Source organism: Ambystoma mexicanum, chromosome 1q (assembly GCF_040938575.1).
Source record: "Ambystoma mexicanum isolate Mex_15411 chromosome 1q, UKY_AmexF1_1, whole genome shotgun sequence".
NCBI classification, from domain to species: domain Eukaryota; kingdom Metazoa; phylum Chordata; class Amphibia; order Caudata; family Ambystomatidae; genus Ambystoma; species Ambystoma mexicanum.
Window position 1 is genome coordinate 253,175,570 of NC_090922.1, and position 24,987 is coordinate 253,200,556.

The 24,987-nt window shown below is 47.1% G+C and overlaps 1 protein-coding gene across 4 annotated transcripts in view; it reads right to left on the bottom strand.

The window, feature by feature from the left end:
* Window positions 1-24,987, bottom strand: part of LOC138527188 (zinc finger protein 567-like) — a 285,058-nt gene that overhangs the window by 14,424 nt on the left and 245,647 nt on the right. For 3 of the 4 annotated variants that reach the window (XM_069638297.1, XM_069638298.1, XM_069638294.1), the window contains one exon: window positions 17,809-17,919. In XM_069638297.1, coding sequence (XP_069494398.1) covers window positions 17,809-17,919 — 111 coding nt within the window. The remainder of the gene's footprint in view (window positions 1-17,808; window positions 17,920-24,987) is intronic. The other variant, XM_069638296.1, reaches the window with a different exon arrangement.

A 24,987-nucleotide genomic window follows, 5' to 3' on the forward strand; every position in this document is an offset into this window, starting at 1 on the left:
AGTTCTTCCGAAACTCTTTGCGGTCCAGAACTATCAAACGCTGAGGTGCCCCGCACACCTCATCCTTGCAGGACGTCGCCGATGAGCACCGCCTGGATCGACGCCATGGTCTCGGCACCCACGAACTTCTCATTGACGCCGTCGACACCAAGTTCCCCTTCTTCGACGCCTCTCGACAATCCATGGCTCCTGCTTTAAAGGGAGTCACTCAAGAAGGATCCATCAACGCTTCTTCAAAGAACTCTGCTCCACCAGGTACATTGGGAGGGTAAAAACATTATAGGGGAGAATAAGACTATTGATCAATATATGGACTCGGCTTGCGCTATATCTTTATCTTACAGGTTGCCCAGGTGGGGGGATTGCCACACAGAACTGTGTCTAGGTAACAGGGCCAGTATTTTGCCAATTGTGTCAACCATCTTGCTTTGGTTTCCTTGTTATTGATCATCTGTGTGACATTCTGACAGTATAGTTGATGCACTTTAATGAGATCTGATACTATTGGTTTCTACCACTTTAGAATTGTATATATTTACCATTGTTGATTTCTGAGTACAAAGTGAGTTATTGTGATAGTGTACATACTTTTGAATATTAATTATATAAAGACTGTGTTTTCAGTAATACAGTGTGTAGACATTCCTTTGTGGGGGGTTTGGGGACTACACTGTACTTAAGAACCAGCCTGCATCACCTCCTGAGAAGCTAGGCCTTGATTGCTCAACCATAGCTACCGAATAGAGAAGCTGTCATGATGCCCACTCCCGGGGAGCCGGTTCAAGCCCTGCGTCCCCGAAAGCGGACATCCAGTCCCCAAGGAAGGACCCAGCAACCCCATATACGGGCCCTTTGGACAGTGTCCTGGCGCCTATGGCGCCAGGCTCATAAAAGACATCAGTCCTGGCGCCATAGGCGCCAGGCTCATTATGGAAGTGCTTGGGTGCACTTACCTGATGCAGACCATGCTGCAGGATCCCGGCCTCCTTGAGGCCTGAAAGGAACTACTTTACCTGTGGGACTAATTTACCATCCGGGCGTGGTCGGGGAAGGATACATACCTGATTGGAGGAAGGATACATACCTGGAACTTCTTCCAAGGCTATTTAAACCCCACCCGAACAGCCACACGTGTTTCGCGTTGTTCTGCATCTAGCAGCTGGACGCTCACCGTGTCTGCTCCTGCATCCTGACTTCTGCCACACGTGCCAGCATCCTGGATCACCTGCAAAGGAAGAGAAGAAGAGAACAGAAGAAGGAAAAGTCCTTACCTGCTAAATCCGCATCCCGGAGACATCTCGCCGACAATCCTGAAAAGGAATACTTTTATTTAAAAGCTCATCGCGTCGATCGCTGCAGCGCCGCATTCCACTCACCTTTACAGGGCGCCTCCATGTTCAGCAGCGATCATCCGGATTCGCAGTCACGCCCCAGCGCCTGGGGAGAAAAAGACCAGAACAAAAGGTGAGAGAGAGAAGGGAACAAGGAAAGCTAAATCTCCATGTTAAGACTTACCTGTTGATTCATTCCCTCTTCATTTCGGGTCCGCGCCGCATCCTGGCATTTCCGGACCCCGGCCCCTAAGGGGAAAAAAAGACATCAGCGTTAATGAGCGAATGAAAAGACATTACCAAAAAACGCTCATTAAAGACTTACCTGATTTCTACAAGGATTTCACCTCTCATCTCGGGTCGGTGCCTGTTCCCCGGCATTCCGTACCCCGGCCCCTATGGGGAAAAAGACACTAGCATTAGTACATTAATGCATGGACACAAGGGGAACCTCTTATCAAAAAAACTTACCTGGAAGCCAAGCAAGTTTGGTTCTCACCAATCCGAAAATCCAGTGAAGTAACTGGATACCAACGCGCCCCTGCATCAGAAGCAGGATGGAGAGCTTGTCCTTCCAGACCCTAAGGTGAGACGCTACGAGGAATCACAGAAGGGTTTCGAGGAGGGTGAGAGGGGAAAGTGGGAGGCTGATTGCATTACCCCGCAGACAGTTAATCCCCTATTTTCGCCTACAGAAGGATACTTTTGCGAGCCAGACAAGCCAGATTTGGGGGCCCGGTCCAGTCCGTCTTTCGAACCCTGCGCATCACCTTAGAAGAGGTCACAGCAGCGCGAACCAGGCCAGCGCCTCAGTGGGAGTCAGGTGAGCAATACAGAACGCGAAGCCTTCCTACAAATTCCCACCCAGGCGCTATGGAAAGTTCTGAGACTGATCAGTTGGCCCAATTACTGGGGGAATTACGGGCTGAAGTACATGCCGCTCGTCAAGAGACTAATGCCCTCAGGAGGGAATTAATAATATCAAAGGAAAGAACTGATGACCTGGCCAGACAGCTTTTGCAAGGTCAAGCTGGGCAAACTCCTCTACCCGGTTCCGGAGGGAACCCTGCTCCTGTGGTTTCCAGTAACCCTGTGCAGATTAATCTACCTGGAAACATGCCGCTGGCCCCACCCGAACGCTTTGCTGGGGACCCCAAACGATTCGCCGTATTCATGAATCAGTGTCGTTTGCACTTCCTATGCAGACCTGGGGCCTTCCCTAATGATCAGACCAAGGTAGCCTTTGTATTGTCATATCTCAGCGGCTGCGCTGCCGATTGGTCAGTTCCACTGGTTACTCAAGATGACCCAATTCTCTGTGATTTTCAAAGGTTTCAAGCAAGCATTGAAAGGTTATTTGCTCAACACTCTCAGGGGCAGGCTCTGGATGACGAACTTCTATCCCTGCGACAGGGCAATCAGGACCTCCTATCCTATATTGCAACCTTTAATAGACTAATTGTGGAAACGGGATGGCCAGAGGATAAAAGAGTCACGTTGTTTTATCGAGGCCTACGCAGAGAACTTAAAGATGTCTTGGCCCAAGTTGTAAATCCGCCCCAAGAATGCACAGAGTATATAGGCTTAGTGGTCCAATTGGATCACAGACTTCAAAACAGAAAAGCAGATCGGTCCAGGTTTGAGACCCGGGTGTTGGTCAAGACCCATGCTAATCCCAAGGGAGTTGATGTCTCTGAGCCTATGCAAATTGGAGGGGTTAAAGGACCCTTAACTCAAAAGGAACGTGAAAGGAGGCGGCAGTTAAAATTATGTCTTTATTGTGGGAATTCTGGACACTTTCTACGAGATTGCCCGGCAAAACCGCCCCGAAAGGCGGTAGGAGCCGCTGATAAAAACCATGAAGACTCTGTTTCGGGAAACGACTCCGCCCGACAAGTGTAGGGGTCCGCTTGCCGAGCTTGAAAACTAACTCTCAGACCTCGCATTTCATTGTGCCAATGGTTCTCGTAGATCCAGAACAGCCTAAGCGGTTGCATGCAATAAAGGCATACATCGATAGTGGGGCTATTGGAAACTATGTGGATCGTGAATTGGTCTCTAGGATTAACCTCCCTCTCCGTCCTAAAACCAGCAAAGATGTCATCACCACAGTCGATGGAACTGAAATTGCCTCTGGACCGGTAACACCTTCCACTACTGAGGTGACTCTTATTGGTCCCGACGGCCATCGGGAGGGTGTTGTGTTTGATGTAATCAAGGCTCCACAGTTTCAGGTTATTCTTGGAATCCCTTGGTTAGAGACACAATAACCTTCCCGGATTGTACACAAACCTGCTACCCAGAAAACCTGAACATTAATCTAGCATCTGTAACCTCTGCCTCCATGCAACTACCTCCGGAATACCAAGACTTTCAGGACGTCTTCCAAAAGGAACAGGCCAACACGTTACCTCCTTACAGATCGTACGATTGGCAAATCGATCTGGTGCCTGGTGCACAACCCCCTTGTAGCAGGATTTATGCCCTTACTGAACCTGAGAATCTGCATTTGAGACAATATTTGGATCAATACCTAGCTAATGGTTTTATTCGCCCGTCAAAGTCCCCGGCATCCTCGGCTTTGTTCTTCGTGCCCAAAAAAGAAGGCGACCTTAGAACTTGTATCGATTACCGCGCATTGAACCAGATAACGGTTAAAAACCGTTATCCTCTGCCTCTGATCCCTGAACTCCTTGACCAGGTGAAGGACGCTTGCATATACACCAAGTTAGATCTCCGGGGGGCTTATCATCTGGTACGAGTTAAAGAAGGCGACGAATGGAAAACTGCCTTCCATACTAAATACGGATTATTCGAGTACCAGGTGATGCCTTTCGGATTGTGTAACGCGCCGGCTGCCTTCCAATACTTCATGAATGATGTCCTTCGGGAACTCATCGATGTTTGTGTTGTCGTATATATCGATGACATTCTGGTGTACTCCTCTTCGGAATCTGATCACAGAAAACACGTCAGGGCAGTACTTGAAAAACTGCGCCAACACAAACTATTTGCTAAATTGGAGAAATGTGTTTTCCATACCACAGAAGTCAAGTTTCTAGGTTTCATCCTGACACCCAAAGGAGTCCGAATGGACCCATCCTCAAATGGCCATCACCTAGCTCTGTAAAAGGGGTTCAAAGCATGCTCGGCTTAGCCAATTTCTATCGCAGGTTTATCCCGGAATTTTCACGCGTGGTACAACCCATTACTGCACTCTTGAGGAAAAATAAACGTTTTGAATGGTCTGAAGAAGCCGAGCAGGCCTTTTAGGATTTAAAAGCTAAGTTTACCTCCGCACCTATATTGAAACACCCGCGTCCAGATCTCCCTTATGTCGTCGAGACTGACGCATCCAGCCTAGCCATGGGAGCTGTCCTGTCCCAAAGAGATCCCGAAACCAACCAACTGCATCCCGTAGCATTTTGGTCCAGAAAATTCTCGGCACCCGAGGTTAATTATGCAATCACGGACAAAGAACTGTTAGCCATTAAGTCCGCTTTTAAAACCTGGCGGCATTATCTGCTTGGCGCTCGACATACCATCACAGTGATCACTGATCACCGGAATTTACAGTATTTGAAAACAGAATCTGTGCCTCTCCTCTACCATATTCTCAGGCTTTGCTGGTAATTTAGCTGACACTGTATTCTTAACCCCCACCTCCTCCTCATCTGTAGACAGATCCTCAGAAGAGCCTTCGGTCGTTATTTCCCTTCGCTCTCTCCAGGCTGAGTCAGGCTTCGTTCTGTAGTTTTTGGGATTAGCCCTTCTGGAGGCCACCTTGCCTAAAAGCTGTTTGCCCGGCAGCGGGGACCCCCAGTGGGCCAACCCCACGATCAGGGAAAAAGCCTTGCTGAAAAAACCCTGATTTGGATGAGGAGATCCGTGGAGTCAAAATATTGCGTGGTGTAAGCTGCGTGTGACTACGATTCCCAGAATGCAGCAGTTTGGGCTGGATCAGAGAGAATGCAGAAGCGCTGAATCCAGGTAATGCCCACTGCATACGCCGAAGTATCCAAGCAGAAACTGGAGAACCTAAGCAAGAGACCAGGAAGGAGGAAGGTAAGCGAACAAACCTTTGTTTCAAAAGTGGAGGAGCAGAAAGGAAGGAACTGGGAAACAAAACGAAGGAGAGAAGGTAAGGAAGCTCTGTGTACCAAACGGAGCGAAACGAGCAAAGGGAAGGCAAAAACACAGAGAGGAAAAGGAGTAACAGGTAACTGCAGACGTCAGAAACACTCAGCTAGCGTGTAAACCCATAGAACGCTGGGTTGCAACGCGACGAGCGTTACCTGACGGCAGGTATTTCAATACGTCAGGTTGAAGAAAAAACACTAGACCGCTGCATGCACTTCTCCTCATCGACTCAATGCTTCCTCCATTGAGTCCATAACTTGCAGGGATGATGGATCATGACACATATAGATAGCAGAAGTACAGACACCCCCCCTCCAGTCTTTACAGAGCGTTTCTCTCATACTTCCTGGCAGGGTCCCTATCTCATTCGCCTCGAGGTACACTTTGTGTATTATCGCGGTTTTGTACGAAACTTTAAGTGAGGTTGCAAAATGTGACTCTGTCGTATCTATCAGAAAGTTTTGGTTCCAAAATGAGCTCTTTATTAGGCTCACTAGGTTTATGTACAGATGATCTTATCCATTGTCCAGGGTTGGTTAAGAGGTTTTTATTTAAGGCAGACTGGGTTGATAAGGTAAACTGTGTGGACTTATAAGGAGTACGCAACCTATGCTCATGCCAGGGAATGTGTGCCCTTGGATCTGCAAAGGTTCCCATGTGATAGGGCCAGATCTTTATATATGCATTTTAGGCTCAATCAGATACCTACTTTAGAATGGACACGGCACTGGTTGCATTCAGAGGCGGACCCTATTCTGGATAATTTGGATGTCCAATGTCGCTTTTGTGGAGAACCAGGATTGCCAGTGACACTTAAACATCTAGTATTATTTTGTGCGTACTTTGAGCCTAAACGCGCGGTTTATCTTAAAGATAGATTTAATAAAGATCTAGAAATGTCTAGGCATCTGTTGTGGAGCCGCTGTATGTGGGGCCTAAACATTTCTCTAATTTTAGCATTGAATTTGTTATTGCAGGGTATTACGGAGGAACTGGAAATTATGAATTTGATAAGGAAGGATTTTTAAAGTATTTGATGGTTGGGATATAGGAAAAACATTTTTTTACGATCAATTGTTTTGGGGATTTAAGATTTATTCATAGGAATGTGGATGTTAGGTACAATCTGTTTCTTAATGTAGTGTCTTTTCTTCTATATGTATTATGTTGTGTAAGGTTTCCTTTAAACTAAAAATGCAACAATAAAAAAAAAAAAGAAAATACCTCTTGTACCACACATGTCCGTATAGGCTAGCCTTACTACACACAAGCCACACATCCACCACAAGGACAAACTGCTGCAAATAACAAACAACCTGGACATTGGAGGTTGCCCCTCCGGGCACAATAAGTCCAGTGCACACAAAGAACACTCAAAAAGCTGACACGCACAGATGCTAGTTTCTCTTGGCTCTGCAAGCACCAACAAAAGACCACAACCACTATCCTATCCCTCTTCCCTCACTAACATACCTCACCCACTTATTTAAAGAGCCGTATGAGCGCCATGAGAATGGTAGCGGTGAGTGGTATAAATCAACATAACATAACATAACTATGTAAGGCTGTAATGTATTTAGTGATGCATGTTGGATGCCTTTGAATTTAGCTGAAAACAGCCAAATCACTTTCTCCAAAGATTCAGGAATTATTGCTTGGCTTTAGGATTCATTCATTTGAAGTATGGCAGTGTGTTGGCTGTCAGAGCCCTGACACCCAAGCAGGAGAAACACAGACAAGCAGACAATCGACTTGCTAAAAGGATGGTTTTCATGTATTTTCAGAATTTCCAAGACATCCAGTAAATGCATGGTAGTGAGACAATTACATAAACCAGTCCGCAATACTGAGAATGCGTAGTTATCATCAAGGTCAGGTAGCAAATGTTGTGGCCCAAGAAGTGTTATATGGCCTTTGGGCCGAACACCAAATCCCCTTCCAAACTCATTGTTGCCTTTAACAGGAATCTCTTAGGCCTCTATGGCACTGCATTCTCTTGACTTTTCTCCTAAACTGCTCCAACCCAGTGTCCCCGTGGTCCGACAGTCCAACTAACTACTGGTGGGTGCCTCCACATTTCTATCATATACACATTACTCTGTGACATCATTTCATGGTGTGGCTTTCCACACCGCAACTTTAGGAAAAGATGCACTGAAGTATCAATCCCCTCACTTGTTGCTTTTGAGGACCTCTCCACCACCCTGCACTTTTGGACTGTGCACTGTCTAATGCTCATTCACACAAAGACTAACATCCCCCTTTTCCTCTATGCCACAGTATCGAGCAACTTTCCATATGTGCTCTCTTTCCCTTCTCCATCTACTGACCACACATGGGTCAGTTGGGTAGCAAAATGCCCATCTACACAAACATAGTCAGCTGGATCCCCACCTCCGGCCACTACCACCTGCTCAACATATGCAAAAACTGCCCTGGATGCGTTTCTATTAGTGGAACTCTGGATGGCCCAAAGGTACACATAGAAAGTGCTGAGGAAAAGGCGGTTGCATTTGAAGGGTTGCTGGGAAGGGAAAGCTTTGAGGGGAGGTTTAGAATGAGAATGAAAAGGAGGGGTGGGGGATAAGGAAGGCAGCAACATTCTGGACAAGCCTCGCCCATTTAAGTTGGACCCATGGCAGACTAAATAGCATTTACCACAGAGTAAGGGCACATGTTTAAGGTAGGACAACAATGACCAAGGCACCCCTACATGGAAAGGCTAAGATCCTGTGAATATTCACTCGATGAAAAAGGCAGACACTCGCTGTAGAACTGTTTAGACCAACTAAAGATACTGCCTGGTCCAGCAGTTATGAACGCTCTCTAACAGGCAATGAAGAAGAAGAGCAGGCCAAAGGCTAGAACATTATGTATCTAGCGCTGTGTGCCACGATGTGGTATAGAACGTAACAAAATGGAGGAGGTGGAAGAATCAGTTAAGCAGCCAGAAGAAAGTTTAGAGTGGGCAGGCTGATATAAGTTCAGGTGACACGTTGTGGTTATGAGGGGGTAGGTTCATGTCGGGAAACGTGTGAGGCGGGGTGCTGGAGGATCAATGTAATAGGCCGAGCATTGTAATAAGGGGCAGCTGGATAAGAGAGGCAGCTCGATAGGTGGTAGTGGTCAGGGTTCACATCAAGGAAGATGTTATGCGGTGTGACAACAGGGGCTTCGACACCTGATGGGCGGTGCGATAAGAGATGGTGTGAGAGGCATTGCAGTGTGGCAGGAAAGGCAGTAGTAAGGAGCACCAGTGAAAAAGGAGTGGCAGTCACAAAAGAAGAGCAGTTTGATAGGAGAGGCAAAGTGATCGGGAAACATTGTGACAGGGAGACAGTCTGATAGGGGTATGCAGTAATAAAATTGCAGCAAAAATATAGCCGCAAAAATCCCGTGGTTTGACCCGGTAAAGGTGTACCCATTATAACATTTAAGGGGAGCGGGGATTGTGGGGGTGTCCCCGCTCCCCTTAAATGGTACAATAGGTCTGGGGTTTGTGGGGGTGTCCCCTGCATCCTTTACATGGATAGCGGCGGCAAAACCACAGCCTTTTGCCATGATTTGTGTTGTAAACAGCCATTATTGCTGCGATTTTAACACATGGAAGCCTCATAGGGGGGCCGTGTGATACGAGAGGCATTGTGATAACGCACCCCCTTTTTTCTATACCCTAACTGAATTAATGTATGATCCCAGACGAGTGTAATTGGCAACAACCCTTGAGGTATCAGGATATAGGGCACTCCAAGTACTTGAGGTTTTAATACCTTACAGTATTCTTATGTGCTGTGTAAATATGATTTTCTTTGTTGTATGTATATTTAGTTGTGTGCCCCCACCTGTTTCAATTTAGGATGAGGCTGGTGGGTACCCCAGGCAATAATAGGTCTGCATGAATATTCAATCACCGACTCAAACGTACACACTGTTCAGGGACAGGAAAACTAATCAAACCAGAACACTAATTGTGGAAAAACGCTCCAGGTATGTAATTTAAAAGTGCACTGCAACTTCATACATGAATCCATAATCGCTCAGAAGGAGCGCTGATAAATTACAAAAACGTGGTAATCGTTTTTTGAAACACATACAGCTGGACTCCCGATCCATGCTGCATTAATTCCCTGAGACACAGATGAAAGGGAAACCGAGGACAACGTAATGAGCTCCATAGCAGCGAGGGACCCTTTGCTTACATATAACGGGACTACGTGACGCTGTGCCATCCCAATTCCTGGACCCATACTACCAAGACGACCAGCAAAGATATGGCACATCGGAGCAAAGATTGAAGAGCAAGGGTGGACTGGCCTATGGGGAACTCTGGAGATTTCCTGGTAGGCCGCTGTATCCTGGGCCTCATTTCTCTGGTATTTCCAAATGTTCCCATGAGAAAAGGGTCGGCCTTGCTGAAAATGTATAATATGGAGCCACTCAGAAAATGATTTCCTAGGCCCCTTTACCCTTTAAAGTCCACCCATGTTGAAGAGTCTCACACCAAAACCGTAGTGCAGGCAGTGGATTAAACACCTAAGCAAGCTTGTATTCCAGGAAGATAAAGGGTTGGAAAAACACCTACGAAGGCGCCCCCGAAACAGCCTGATGAACAAACAGGAGTTGGATATCATAATATTGTCCAAACACATCTGGGGTACTCACTTTGACAACAGAAAAACATTTCGGAACAGGAAGAGCCTGTGCTGTATGCGGTAAAAATAAACATAACAGCACTGAAAACACCACTCCTGGAGGGCACAATACTGGCCTCATAACTACACCGTCCTGAATTCCCAAGCACCCAAGGAGCTCTCACAAGGCAACCTCCCCAAGGAGAAACTGCGCGTCGGGGGGCAAGAGCCACATAGTACTGACAGCACACACACATCGGAGCAAAGATTGGATGAAACCAGGGATGAAATGTATAAAGTAACTTCAGGGTTCAACAGTGAGGCAAATCACTAGACACCAAACGCCACTGACTTCTCACGAACTAAACAATCTCAAACAGTCCTCTGCTTGTCAGTGTAGTCTGTCCAACTAACCACCAGGACCAAAACTAGCTATTCGTGGCGCACTCGCTCTCCCACTCCAAACGGCATCCAGCCAGACATCTACCTTTGTATGTGGTGGGGCTACCTCCACGTGAATGAGAGGCGTGATCCCGAGAAATGTAGTAATAAACACTCCAAGCATGGAGCCATTTTATGTGACACAAATTCTTACCAGAACAAATGCTTCCTCAGCCTCCTCTGCATAACTACCACAGAAGAAATACTGTCAGCCTCGACTCTCATTGGACACGGAAGGCGTCCATCCTTAAAGGGCCTCCAAAGTTGCAGAATCAACACTGCTTTCTCTCTGTTAAATCCTCCTCTCCAATTCTCCCTCTTCCTATCTCCTCCCCTCCTCCCCTTACATTATTCTATGCACTTACTCTATCAGAATTGTCCCTGGCCCTAGTATGATAGCAACCTCATCTGTCTCCTCCCTCTTCCCCCTCCCCTTACTTGTTTCCCGCCCCCAGCACTATCTGAAATATCGTCAGGCCTAGTACAATAGTCGCTTGCTTTGTTCCTCCCCTCCCTTTCTGCAGCCCTCTCCCTCACCTTTTGTTTTTCTCCAGCTGTACCAGAAAAGTCACCTAGTATGGTAGTCGACTGTTTCCATTTCCTTCCCACTGTACCCCTCCCTTCCTTATCTATGTCTTAGCTCTTGCACTATCTGAAATGTCGCCAGGCCGAGTACGATAGTTAATTTCACATCCTGACTGTTCATGGCCTGTAAGAATGTGGTTGTATTTTCCCTTGTTCCCTCCCTTGCCTTGAAGCGCTTTGCAACACATTGTGTATAGGCGCTACATAAATAAACTATCATATCATAGTTGAAGCTGAAAAATTGAAAAGAGGATGGGTAGGGGATACTTACTTCTCGAATTACTCATCTATCAGAAGAGGGGTTTCTATTCTTATCCGAAAGAATCTGCCTATATCAGTCATCACAAGCAAAGGAGACAAAGAAGGACGGATTATTTGTGTTCTGGTGAGGGTTCAAGGTGTGGACATTCTGCTATGCAATCTATATGCACCAAATTTGGATGATCCGATCTTTTTTCATGAAGTGGCTCAAATGCTTCAAGGTTTTAATATGGACTCGATCGTAGTTGGAGGTGATTTTAATCAGGTCTTGGACTCTGCTTTAGATCGATCAAATGGGGATTGTACTAGAACCCCGCACAGGTGTAGACGTTCCTTGGAGAATTTAATGAGGGAGTTCAACTTGGCTGACATCTGGAGGCTGGAACACCCGTCGGACAGAGATTATAGCTTTCATTCACAGTGTCATGACACATATTCTAGAATTGACTTCTTTCTGACCTCTGGTCGGGTGACTTCAAGTTGCTATAATTCATCTATTGGACTTATTGCCCTGTCGGATCACGCACCTGTTTCGTTGCAATTGTCCTTACAGTACTCTCTGATTAAATCACCGAGGTGGAGAATGAACTCTTATATACTGAAAAATGACCAGATTAGGCAAGAGGTGGCAGAGGAAATTGACAGCTTCATCCAAATTAATAGAACTGCCGATGTTCGAATATCAACAGTCTGGGAAGCACTGAAATGTTTTGTTAGGGGGGTGCTGATTTCTAAAACTGGCAAGGACAAAAAATTGAGAACTAAAGAAATTCAGAGACTCTCTTCTGAAGCGAAGTGCCTAGATGTTCTGTTTGCAGCAAGCAAAGATGAAAATACAAAAAATGAACTGCGAAAAACTAAATATGAACTAAATAAGCTCATTTCAAGCCAGGTTGAATGTGCACTGTTTAGACAAAAGATTAACTATTTTGAGAATGGTGAGAAAGCAGGGAAGTTACTGGCACATCGGCTGAAGGTGGCTGACAGCGATCGCTTCATTGCCGCAATCAGAGGTCTTGATAACTCATCGGAGACACAGCAAAAGTCTATTAACAATTAATTCCGTGGCTTCTATGAAAAACTTTACACCTCTGAACTATCCTGTGCAGATGGAGATATTGACAGCTTCCTTGATTCTCATGTTCTCTCTCGTCTGACGGCGGATGAGGCGGCAGGTTTGGAAGGGAAAGTGGAAATGGATGATGTTCAACATGCAATTTCAAGAATGTCAGTGGGTAAATCACCTGGCACTGATGGTCTCCCTAATGAATTTTATAAAGCCCTCCCTGATTCCGCACTACAGCTTCTGTGTGATGTTCTTAATGATGCCTTTGAGTCTGGTTCCCTACCAGATACAATGAGACATGCATTGATTACGGTGCTGAGAAAGAAAGACAGATCTGCTACAAGGTGCGAGAATTATCGGCCGATCAGTCTGATCAACTGTGACTGCAAAATATTGGCCAAAATCCTGGCTGTTCGCCTGAATAAGGTCATTTCGACTCTGGTGCATGAGAACCAGGTAGGTTTTGTCTCTGGTAGGGCAGTGGCGGATAACATGAGACGCCTGCTATTGACAATTGAGAAGGGCCATAGTCAACCAGTTGCCAGTGCGGTCATCTCCCTAGATGCTGAAAAGGCATTTGATTGTGTTGAATGGAACTTTTTGTTCGCATGCTTGGGGAAAATGAACTTTGGACACGACTTCCAGCGTTGGGTTACACTGTTATACAATAATACCTCTGCAAGTGAGCTGACGAATGGACTTATCTCTGATCCATTTGAGCTTCATCGTGGTACAAGGCAGGGTTGCCCTCTTTCACCTCTCTTATTTATTTTATCTATGGAACCACTTGCAGTGAGCTTGCGGGCAGACGTACGTCTTCTACCTGTTATTGGAAATGGTCGGGATAATTTGGTTTGGTTGTATGCTGACGATTTGCTGATTGCCCTGCAAGACCCAGCTGTTGGCATTTCGTATTTAATGCAAGATATTCAATCCTTTTCCTTGGTGTCAGGATATAAGATTAATTGGAGCAAATCAGATATCCTGCCTGTCAATGGGTTGTGTCAAAGACATACATGTGTTCAGTTTCAATTCAGGTGGTGTGCTGAAAAGTTGAAGTATCTTGGAATATGGATTGGAGCGGATATAGTGAAGTTGCCAGCCATTAATTTTTCTTGGATCCTTCCGATTCTTAGATCGGATTTGGTAAGGTGGAGTCTTTTGAAATTGTCGACCTGGGGCAGAATCAACTGTTTGAAAATGAACCTGGCACCTCGGATAAATTATTTGTTAAGCATGCTCCCAATTAAGATACCTGAAAACATCTTTAAAGAGATCAATAGGATTATGCAGAACTTTATTTGGAATGGGAAACCTCCGAGGCTCGCAATTTGGAAGCTTCAACTCCCATTGAAATTGGGTGGAATGAACTTGCCTAATTTCTCAGACTACCATTTGTCGTTTTCCACTCGTCATTTGTGCAGAGTTATTGACTCTGGAGATGTACAGTCTGAACATTCTGACCTCTTATCCTGGGAATGCAGTGCTGTTTCCCAATTGGACCCGAAAGCGTTGCTGACTACTCAGAAGAACAAATCAAAAAATGTCAGCTCTCTTACTTCATTCTTGCGAGACTGCTGGTGTGAGCTCTCGAATCGTGTGAGTGCTGACCCATATTTACACCCAGATGCCTCCATATGGAATAATCCAGCCTTGAAATATCAGGGTAAACCTCTGTTTTGGGTGGAATGGTTTGTGGCTGGCATCAAATATATTGGAGATTTGTTTGAGGGGGACAACTGGTTGACGTACGCTCAGCTTGGCCAGATGTATGACATGTCAGAATGCTCGTTTGCTGAATATAGGAAACTGAAGATTATTATTTCAGCTTGTGTTGAGATGCCACAATTGACTGGTCAAAGTCCTGCTTGGACAGCTCTATCTGTATGCTTGAGTGCCTCACACCCTGCTTCTACCATGTATAGAATTATAAAAGCTACTCGGAAGGGTGATCCGAGATTGCCTGCAATTTGGGCGGAGGAATTGGGGGAAGATGTTAACTTCAGATGTTGGTGGAGGTGCTGTGAAAGCACTCGTTTGGTAAGTTTGGATTGGTCCCTCAGAGCTTCTCAAACTAAGTTGTTGTTCAGGGCCTATTGGACGCCGGAGAAACTATTCAGGAGACGACTTTTAGACAACAATCTTTGCTGGAAGTGTAAATGTTTGAGAGGATCTCTGAGTCATTTGATTTGGTCCTGTCCCAAGACGATGCAATTCTGGGATAAGGTTCGGGAGAGGTTGAGTCTGGTCTTAGATGTCACAATCCCCATGAATGCTTCATTACTGATTTTGGGTGATGACTCTTCTCTGGAGGAAATTGACTTTGGTAAGAGAGTTTGGTTGCTTCGTGCATGCATGGTTGCTAAAAAATTCATATTGAGGTCATGGAAATCAAGTACTTCATTTAACATTGATGACTGGGTGGAGGAGCTACTTACTGTTTCAACATATGAAAAAGCCATTTACAAACTCACTGGTGACATTGAAAAATTTTGGGGCATTTGGAGCTGCTTTCTTGATGCATATGGATAAACCTGATCTTTGATCTGGGGTATTATGTACTTACCCTTGAACACTCATAATCTGTATAATACCTATAGTTTGTGTGATGGTTTTTGTAATGCCCTTTTGTCTGAGGTATAGTATTTTGCATTGAAATTTTTGGTTTATGTCTTCTACTCCTACGCTCTTATTCTCTTTCTTCCTTTTCTTTTTCTTTTTCTTCTTTTCCTTTCTTCCTTCTTCTATTTTTGATGTATATATGTTTGTATTGTTTATGGCGAATTGATTACTTTGCTTTCACTTGGTTGATATGTGTGAATTTCATGGACTGCTGTTCATTTATTTATGTTTGCTTACTGTGAAAATAAAAATTTAAATTTCATAAACTATCATATCATATCAGAAGGAAACACCATCCTCTGCAAAGGAAAAGCAACAATGCAGTGACCACAGCTGTCCAATAACTTATTAGAACACTAAACTAAGGTCACTACTCAGTCAGGAGAAGGGAAACTAATAATCCTCTGTCTGCCAGTAGCAGCAGCTCAAAGGGAAAACTACAGACAGAAAACAACCGCGAGTTCATGTGGGATGAACCGGCAAATAGGTTTGGCGTGGTGGAAAGGCCAGACATTAGATTTGCAGTCACCGTGCTCTGTATTACAGATAAAAAGAAGTGCCCAGGGCGAAACTGTATCTGGCAAGTGGTGAACAACCTTGGGGAAGCCCTACTACACCTTACCTGTGTCTGATCAATCGTTGTAGCGTGTTGCCACTATGCAGAGGTGTATACAGGGTGGGGCCAGAGTGGGCAAGGCCCACCCAAAATCTGTAAATGCCCACTCTGCAGCACTGTGTGGGCATTTACAGATGTTCATGTCACTGTGGTGGGCCCGACTACATTGCCTTCAGGCCCCACTTGTTTGACCATCCTGGCTACTCCTCTACCAGTATGTAACATTCTAATTGAGTCCAATGTGAAAGTCCACAAATCTAACAGCGCCATGGAACATGGCGTCGGTATTGGTAGGATGATCTCAGCTGTGTCCCAGTTACTCTTAGTGATAATACCCAGCAAGGTTATGGCTTTCAGGTATTTACAACGAACTGCATATAGACAACTTTGCTTCAAGCTGCGCACGCACCTTCGTGACCGGCGAGGCTTTCTCCTTGCTCGAATACCAGAGGGTCCATGCAGAAGGCCTCATCCTCCTCTTTAATGGCGAAGGTCACCACTGATGATGCGTCTACGGGAAACTCTATTATAAAGAGACACCTTTTAATACAAGGCGACTACTAGACCGAGGAGGCAGTATTCCTTTAACAGAGGGAGTTCCCTGAAAGCACACTGATGTGTGGAGCTCCAGGTCTTGTGAACCCCCTGCAGGGAGTCCTGTTCATTCTAGACACACACTCCTTACATTCTCTGGCAACTTTGCATTCGGATTATTGGCCTGAACATTTCAGAACAGAAAGTGCTTTTGGTTAATTAAAAAAGAGGCGGCCTGAAGATGTGACACATGACATGGGGCCATTTAGGAACTACGAAAGCAGAATGACTTGTGAACTTTATGGTCTTTTCACTGTTAATTTGGGGAACTCCCATTTTAAGACTGAAGACTAGTATTGAAAAGTTCCTGTTTGGGGGCGTAGGGGGGATAATTGTAAACATGTGTGTAGATAAACTGCATTGAGCTGAATAATCGAGTGGATGGTGACGTTGACTGCCGCCTTTAAAACATATACAAATGGGACATTTATATTCAGGGCCCTTGTCTAGAGATTCACGTTCAAAAGCACAATGCATTGAGACTGCCCCTTACATTAAACGCTGCAGGCCATTGGGCAAAACTTTTCATTGTATGGGCGGCCACGTGTGACTCCTTGCCAGAGGAAATCTGGCATATAGGTGAACTCAACTGGATAAAAATGCAGTGTTGAAATGAGCTGCACCGCACGCAACACATAACCAGCATTGACAAAACCAACAGTTTGGGCTTTTGTGTAGGCATGGGATAGACATTTGTCAGGCACTGCCATAATGGCACTACCTGGCCTTAAGACGGGAAAAGCTGGAAAATGGTCTGATTGTTTGGCATGTATTAGCAGTGCCTGGCAAAGGCCTGTCTAATATGTACCGTATATTCTGGCGTATAACACGACTTTTTAACCCAGGAAAATCTTCTCAAAAGTCAGGGGTCGACTTATACGCCGGGTGTAATTTTTTTATAGGGCGGGTATATCCCAAACTCTATATTTTAACTGGAAAAGTTGGGGGTCGTCTTATACGCCAGAATATACGAGTATACATAAACCAAAACTATTGGCTTTGTCAATGTTGGTTATTAACAGGATTTCTGTGCAAGGAACAGATCGAAATCAATTGGCTGAAGGCACACTTCGTTACGACACTTTTGTTACTCTAGTAGCACAGCTGCAATTAAGCCATTAGCTCTCAGCAGACTGCTTAAAAATAACACTTGCAGGCCAAAGTATGAGGTTATGGCTTCATAGGGCTTGTTCAAAGAGATCCCTGGAGGTGAGGCATGTGGAGGGGCAGGTAGTGGTTTAGAATGGCCACAAGGATTAGCATGAGCATGTGCAGTCAATGTGTGAATACATTGCTAAAACTAACATCCACAAGCTGTGTGTCTCTCCTCACATGTCTTCTCCGTCCTAGCTCTACTCCAATCCAATAGTTTTGGCTTGGAGGTGGCGTGAAACCACGTAATAGCCAGATAAAACCTGAATCCATAGAGATGCAGCCCCTCAACGTTTGATCCTTGGACGGCAATCTGTGGCCAGTCAATGTCACCTACTGGGAAAGCTGTCCCCTGCAATTAAAACCTACCTAAACTGGAACTTGCGCTGATGTCTTCCCCACTCTGCTGAGCCACCAAACTTGCGTTCGACTCTTCAGATGTTCTCAACAAACTGTCAGCATCAAGAAACGGAAATTCTGCTGGAGAGGGTACAATTTGTATTTAATTAAACATCAATGTGTTGCAAATGTGAAGACAAACAAAATGGTTATCTAACATTAGGCTTTCCTGAAAGGGGACATTTTAAAATTAGAGACCAGACGTTTGGTTACACCATTCTCGAGCTACATACAGTGGATGTATAAGATTTGTTCGTTTCAATTTGCCTGTGGCAGATTTGGCCTTTTTTTTTGTTACCGTTTTGAACGGAAATAAATGCGGGGCGTACCCGCCCAAATTCCCCACCCAAATCCCCCTATATTATTTACTACCCCAAACCCACCTACCCACCCCCCACATATTTTTGCGGTCAAAACGGCAGCAAAAAATTCGGACAAATCGGTCGCAGGCAAATCAGCCCAGGTCAACTTGGGTAATATTCATACAGCAACTCAAGGAGGCTTACATTTTGTCACTGAAAGGGATGGTCCTCATCGGCAATCCACTATTGTAGACCCATCTCAATGGCCCGCTGTTGTCTCACAGGCCAACTGACTCCAGCGCAGAGCACCCTTTCAACTGGTTTTTCAATTATGTTTTTTTCAATGGTTTTTTTGTGGTATAGTTTATTGCAAACATTTTTACACTTAAAAATAATCACTTAAAAGAACAAGTTACTTTCTTACCTGGTAACGTTCTTTCGATGGGATGTTCCGACGACGTATTCCACATCTATGAACGGTAATCACCACAGCTGTGCTGCTTCGGAAAACTTTCGGCCTCTGCGTCCTGCGTCGATGACGTCCATATGCTGTCCTCGAGGGCCTCCGTCAAGCCGATGTCACTGGATGTTATAAGTAGGACGCACGACGCCCGTAGCCTCAGTTGTAGTTTTTTCCCAGAACGTGTGGCACCAATTTTCTGCCAGAATGACTACAGAAAGCCTTGCGGAAACGAAAGCTGCAATCGCATAAGAAATTCTGTAGAGGGGCAGGTAGGGAGGGAGCGATGTGGAATACGTCGTTGGCACATCCCATCGAAAGAACGTCACCAGGTAAAAAAGTAACTTCTTCTTCAAAGGGATTGGTTCCTCCTACGTATTCCACATCTATGACAGACTCCCGAAGCAGTACCAACGTATGGAAGTGGGAAAAGAATTTAGCATTTTAGAATGCCCAATCAAATTGCAGAATAGAGGACTGCCTTACCAAAGGCTAAATCTTGCCCATGGACAGTATCCAGGGAGTAGTGTTTGACAAAAGTATGGACAGAGGCTCATGTGGCTGCTTCACAAATGTTACAAATGGGACACCCCTATGTAGAGCAGTGGAGGCAGCCACACCCCTAGTAGAATGTGCCCGCAAGCCTACCAGAGGGTCCTTACCCGCCAGACGGTAGCATTCCGAGATGGTCAAGATAATCCATCTGGACAAGGTCTGCTTAGTAACAGCTTGACCCAAACGCCTTCCAGCGTATCCTACAAGGAGCTGATCGTCCACTCTGACCCGGGACATGCGTGAGAGGTAGAACCTTAACGCTCTCCTAGGATCCAATCTATGGAGACTCTCCTCTTCCTTACTAGGATGCAGAGGAGGATAGAACGCCGGAAGAATGACCTTCTGGCTAAAATGAAATTCTGACACAACCTTCGGAAGAAAAGAAGGACGAACCCTAAGGACAACCCTGTCCTTATGGAACACCGTGAAGGGTGGTTTAGCAGATAGTACCTGCAACTCACTCACTCTGCGAGCAGAAGTAACCGCAACAAAAAATACAGTTTTAAAGGTCAACAGTCTCAAAGGGCAAGAATGTAAAGGCTCAAACCGAGCTCCCATGAGGAATTTTAGAACCAGGTTCAAATCCCAACCGGGCACCTGGAAAGGTGACAGTGGTTACACATTAGTGAGCCCTTTGAGAAACTGGGAAATCAAAGGAATCTTAAAATAAGAACACTCCTCCAACGAGCGCTTAAATATGGACAGCGCCGCCAGGTAACCTTTAATGGTACCTACTTGCAGGCCCTTGTGGGCTAATGAAAGCAAAAAAGATAGAACCACAGGAATGGTACATGAAAAAGGATCCACATTCTTAACCTTGCACCAGTCACAGAACTGTACAGGGACTTTGTTGCGGGCCTTCTGGCCGAAAGCAACACCTCCATCACGTCTTCAGGGAGGTCCCAATCCTTATACCTCAACCTTTCAGACGCCAAGCATGAAGGTTGAGGGACTTGACCTCTGGATGGAGAACCTGACCCCCCCCCCATGAGAGCAGATCGTCTCGGTAGGGAAGACGGCGTGGAGGGCAGATGGACATGTCGAGACGGTCCGGGTACCACGTTCTCCTGGCCCATGCCGGAGCAATGAGGATAATTCAGGACCCGAACCTCCGTAACCTCCGCAGCACTTGCGGAATGACGGGGACTGGAGGAAATGCGTACAGTGGTGGGAAGGACCACTCCACTATGAATGCGTCCCCTAAGGCTCCTCTTGGAGGAAATTCCCGCTAGCAGAACCTTTCTCACTTCCAGTTGACACTGGTGGCGAAGAGATCCACTTGTGGGGTCCCCCAAAGGGCGAAGATCTCCAGGAGAATCTCCTGAGCCAGCTCCCACTCGTGAGAGACTGTGCTTTGCCTGCTCAGAGCATCCGCCGCCACGTTTTCGTCTCCGGCCAGATGAGCGGCTGAGTTCGAAATTTCCTGCTGGATGGCCCAGAACCAGAGCTGCATCACCTCTCTGCACAGAGGGAGAGATCCTGCACCCCCTTTGTGTTGAGCTAGTGCATGGACACTGTATTGTCTGTCAGAATCAGGACATTCTTCCCCCGCACAGATGGCAGAAAAGCCTTCAGGGCTAGCCTGATGGCCCTCAGCTCCAACAGATTGATATGAGACCAACTACAATGACAGACCAACTTCTTTAGATCACCAGTCTTATATTCTGCCTCACTGTATTTACTGCAGTCCTACTTTACCATTATTGACTTATTTGCCATTCCTCTATCTCAGTGTAAATGGGGACAATTAGAGTCTTCCGCATTGTTTAACTGCATCCTCTTGTGCTACTGTATGTAATTGTAACGACCTGTAACATGTATGTAAGATGATGCGCCCTGTTGCCCAAAAGGCCTGGCTGCGCTTTACAAATATAACAAATACAAAATAAATAAAAAAACAAATACAAATGAAGTCTGAACTCCAATGGAGACCAACGACCGCTGACTGTCAACTCGTTGGCATGAGCTCCCCATCCCGTGACAATCGTTACCTCTGGCCAGTGTAGCCAAAATGGAGCCCCCCTTCATCCGATTGCCTTCGACGGCCTACCACAGAAGATCATGGCCGACCGAGGGCGGCACCTGAACGGGGTCTGACATCCTGCCGAAGGGCTGCGACCACTGCAGCTTGAGAGCCCATTGCAGAGATCTCACCCGCAACCTGGCCTCTGGCACCAGAAGAATGCAGGATGCCATAAGGCCCAGCAACCTCAAGAACTCGAACGCCAGGAGACTCTGGGCATGTTGAAACCTGTGCACCATCTGCAGAATGTGATGAGCCCTCACCTGGGGAGGCGAACACTGCCCCAGGGATGTGTCGAGCACTGATCCGATTTACTGGAGCCGCTGGGTAGGTGTCAAGTGGGACTTCTTTAAGTTGAGGGAGAAGCCCAGCCTGTGAAGGGAGTGGCAGGTGACTGACAGATGATCCAGGACTTGCTCGGGAGAGCACGCCCTGATCAACCAATCGTCCAGGTAGGGGTAGACGTCAATCCCCCCTTTCCTGAGATACGCTGCCACCACCACCGTGAGCTTGGTGAAGACCCTCAGGGGCGGAGGTCAATCCGAACGGCAGGACCCAAAACTGAAAATGCGAGTCACCAACCGCGAACCTCAGGTACTTCTTGTGCTTGGGATGAATCGGCACATGAAAGTAAGCGTCCTTGAGGTCGAGAGACACCAACCAGTTCTGAAGTTGAAGGGCCTGGAGGACTTGAGAAAGAGTAACCATCTTGAACTTGTCCTTCCTGAGGAGCTTGTTCAAACCACGCAAGTCCATGATGGGTCTCAATCCTCCGTCTTTTTTCGGGATCAAAAAATATGGGGAATACCATCCCTTGTTCCTCTACACTACAGGCACCAGCTCTATGGCGCCTTTCTCCAGCAGGGATTTGATTTCCTGCGCAAGGAGCGGACCCAGACTCTTCAAAGATAGATTCCCTGGTGGATTGTCGTGAGTCCTCTGCCGGAAAGGAAGACAGTAGCCGTGGGCTATGATCTCCAGAACCCACATATCTGAATTAATGGCACGCCATTCTACAAGATGCTGAGCCAGCCTTCCCCCAACCGGCAAACCATGGGACATGGCCTCATGACTGAGCTGAAGCGGCTGCGGCAGTGCCTGAGGGCAAAGAGTCAACTGCCCGAGCGGCCTTGGCACCTCGAGTACCTTGTTTTCCAACTCTGGTACTCCTACGGTGGTCCCTTTGACTTGCAGCTCCCCTCGATCTACCAAAGGAAGAGTAGTATCGAAAGGAACCTCCCCTCCATTGCTGTCCCCTAAGACGAAAAGGCGGAGGTTGGCGAACGGCAGCGCTCAACGATTTTGCTGCAGCTTTGGAGTTCTGCAACCTCTCAAGGCTCTCGTCAGCCTTGCTGCCAAAAGGATGTACACCATCAAAGGGCATGTTGAGAAGCCGGGCTTGTACATCAGGAGCAAAACCCGACTTCCGCAACCACGCAAATCTGCGCATCATGGTGCTCGCCGCCATGGACCGGCTGACACAGTCTGCCATGCCCAGACCCGACTGAACGGATTCACACATGGCATCCTTGCCATCCTGAACGAGGGCAAGAAAACCATCCAGTTCCTCCCCTTCAGGAATATGTTCAGCCACCAAAGACACACAATTCCACAGAGTGTGAGTGAAACGTGCTAAGGCACACACAGAGTTGGCTGCCTGTAAAGCCATAGCCCCTGAAAAAAACACTTTTTTCGCCCAGCCATCAAAACGTTTCTCGTCCCTATCTGGAGGGATGGTAGGGTACGACGCCTGCTTTGCTGGGGCCAAAGCCACCTGCACCACCAAACTCTCCGGAGTGGGGTGCGTAGTCAAGTAACAGGTGTCGCTACTGGCTGGACGTTATTTTTTTGGCAACGACTTGCTCACTGCCAGATGACTCTGCGGAGCAGTCCAAGCCGCCACCGACCTTCTCTGTAAAGCCCTATGAAATGGCAGCACCGGGTCAGTGGGTGGACCTTGGTCAAGGATATCCATCAGGTCATCCTGCAGAAAATCCACTTCTGGCGCAGACCAGCCCAAGTACTCCGTCACCCTCGACATGAGACGCCAGTATGAAGACTCTGCGTGCGTGCCAGGCTCAGGCCTACCGTACTCAACCTCCGGAGAGGTGTCCAGACCACTGGCATCATGCAAAGACTGATGCAGGTCTTCCAACTGGCTATGACCAGACAAGAGTTTGTCAGGAACCTATTCAGTAACCATACCTTCATCAGGATCTTCATCCACCTCAGAGTTGTAATCCAGAGGCTGGAATAAATCCCTGGATGAGGGCACAGAAAAAAGGTTCAAAGAGAGGCTTACTGACTTCTTCAGGGCCTTCCTCAGAGTATCCACCGATGCACGGGGTACCTCCGGTAAAGCCTCCACAAAAGGCATCGACGGAATCGGCGTCGACGTTGAGCGCGGCTCCGATGGCTTCGACAAAGGCCTCGATGGCGGTGCCCCGAGCGTGTCCTTCGACGGCCTCGGCACCCATGGTGTCGATGACTTCCTCAGAGGCAGAGCCTCGAGAGAGAGTCCCTCGACGGACATGGCGCCGATGGCGTCGACGTCTTCTTAGAAGACCTCACAGGCTCCGACGGTCTCGAGGGTGTCGAGGACCGGGACCTGGAGCGGGCATGACTACAGTGATCCACCTTGTCCGTCCGGGACCTCGAAGGTTCCCGGTGATCGCGCCGACTGCCCAAGCCCAAAGGCATGCAAACGGTGGCCCTAGCGCGTTCCTTGCCGGCTTCTCTCGAAGGCGTGGACGGAACAGAGCCCTGCGACTCGAAAATCGACATAATTTCCTTACGAAATGCATCCCATTCCGCAGGAGAGGAATGCTTGGTAGGACAAGCTACCCGCCGTCTGGTCAAGTCCTCGGTTGAGGACGGGGAAGGCGACCGGTGACGGCACTTACCCAAGTGCCTAGTAGAGGCAGAGGAATGGCGGGAACCACTCCGGGACCGAGACCCCCTGGACTTATGCCGACGATGCAGAGAGTCGCCCTTTCGAATCGTCGGTCGAAAGCCCAGAGGATTTCAACTTTCAGGGCTTGGAAACCCTACCTTCCGACAGCTTCTTCTTTCGCTCCCGTAAGGCCATTTGACGTCAAAGACTGGCATTCGTCATAGTCCTCGGTGGCGTGGTCCTCGCCGAGCCACCTGAGGCAGACGTCGTGCGGGTCAGTAAGTGACATCTTGGAACCGCAGTCCCGACACTTCTTGAATCCCGACCGCGGGGTAGAAGAATACGAAGACATGATAACTTCACAAACCAAGTTCGAAGAACCGATAGAATCAGAAGAACCGAGGCGCGCCGAGATCTCCGAAGTGAACACGTCCGTGGAAAAAAAGGAATTGAGGCTATGGGCGTTGTGCGTCCTACTTATAAGATCCGGTGACGTCGGCTCGACGGAGGCCCTCGAGGACAGCGGATCGACGTTGTTAGGGAGAATTCTCTCTTTAGGCTGAATGTCCTAACCTAGTGAGGTCCCCAGCAGCTTTGCTGGGTTTCTGGAGGTTTTTTTTTCACCTGCCAAGAGTGAGACTCTTTTCTCCCACTCTTGGACATGATTTATGGTGTTCCTTTGACTGTTAATGTGTTTTATGGGCTATGGGGTCCTTTACTCCATAGGGTCTAATGTGTTTTTACGATGTGTGTTACACAGCACCCTCCGTGCAGTAACACAGGGGTGTCATAGTGACACCCCACCATAGACTCCATACCCTGGGACTGACTACTGTCTCCAGGGCATGTAAAGTCACCATTGGCTTTACTAGTTCCAAATTATTAACAGAAACCAGTGCAAACCATCATATTGTGG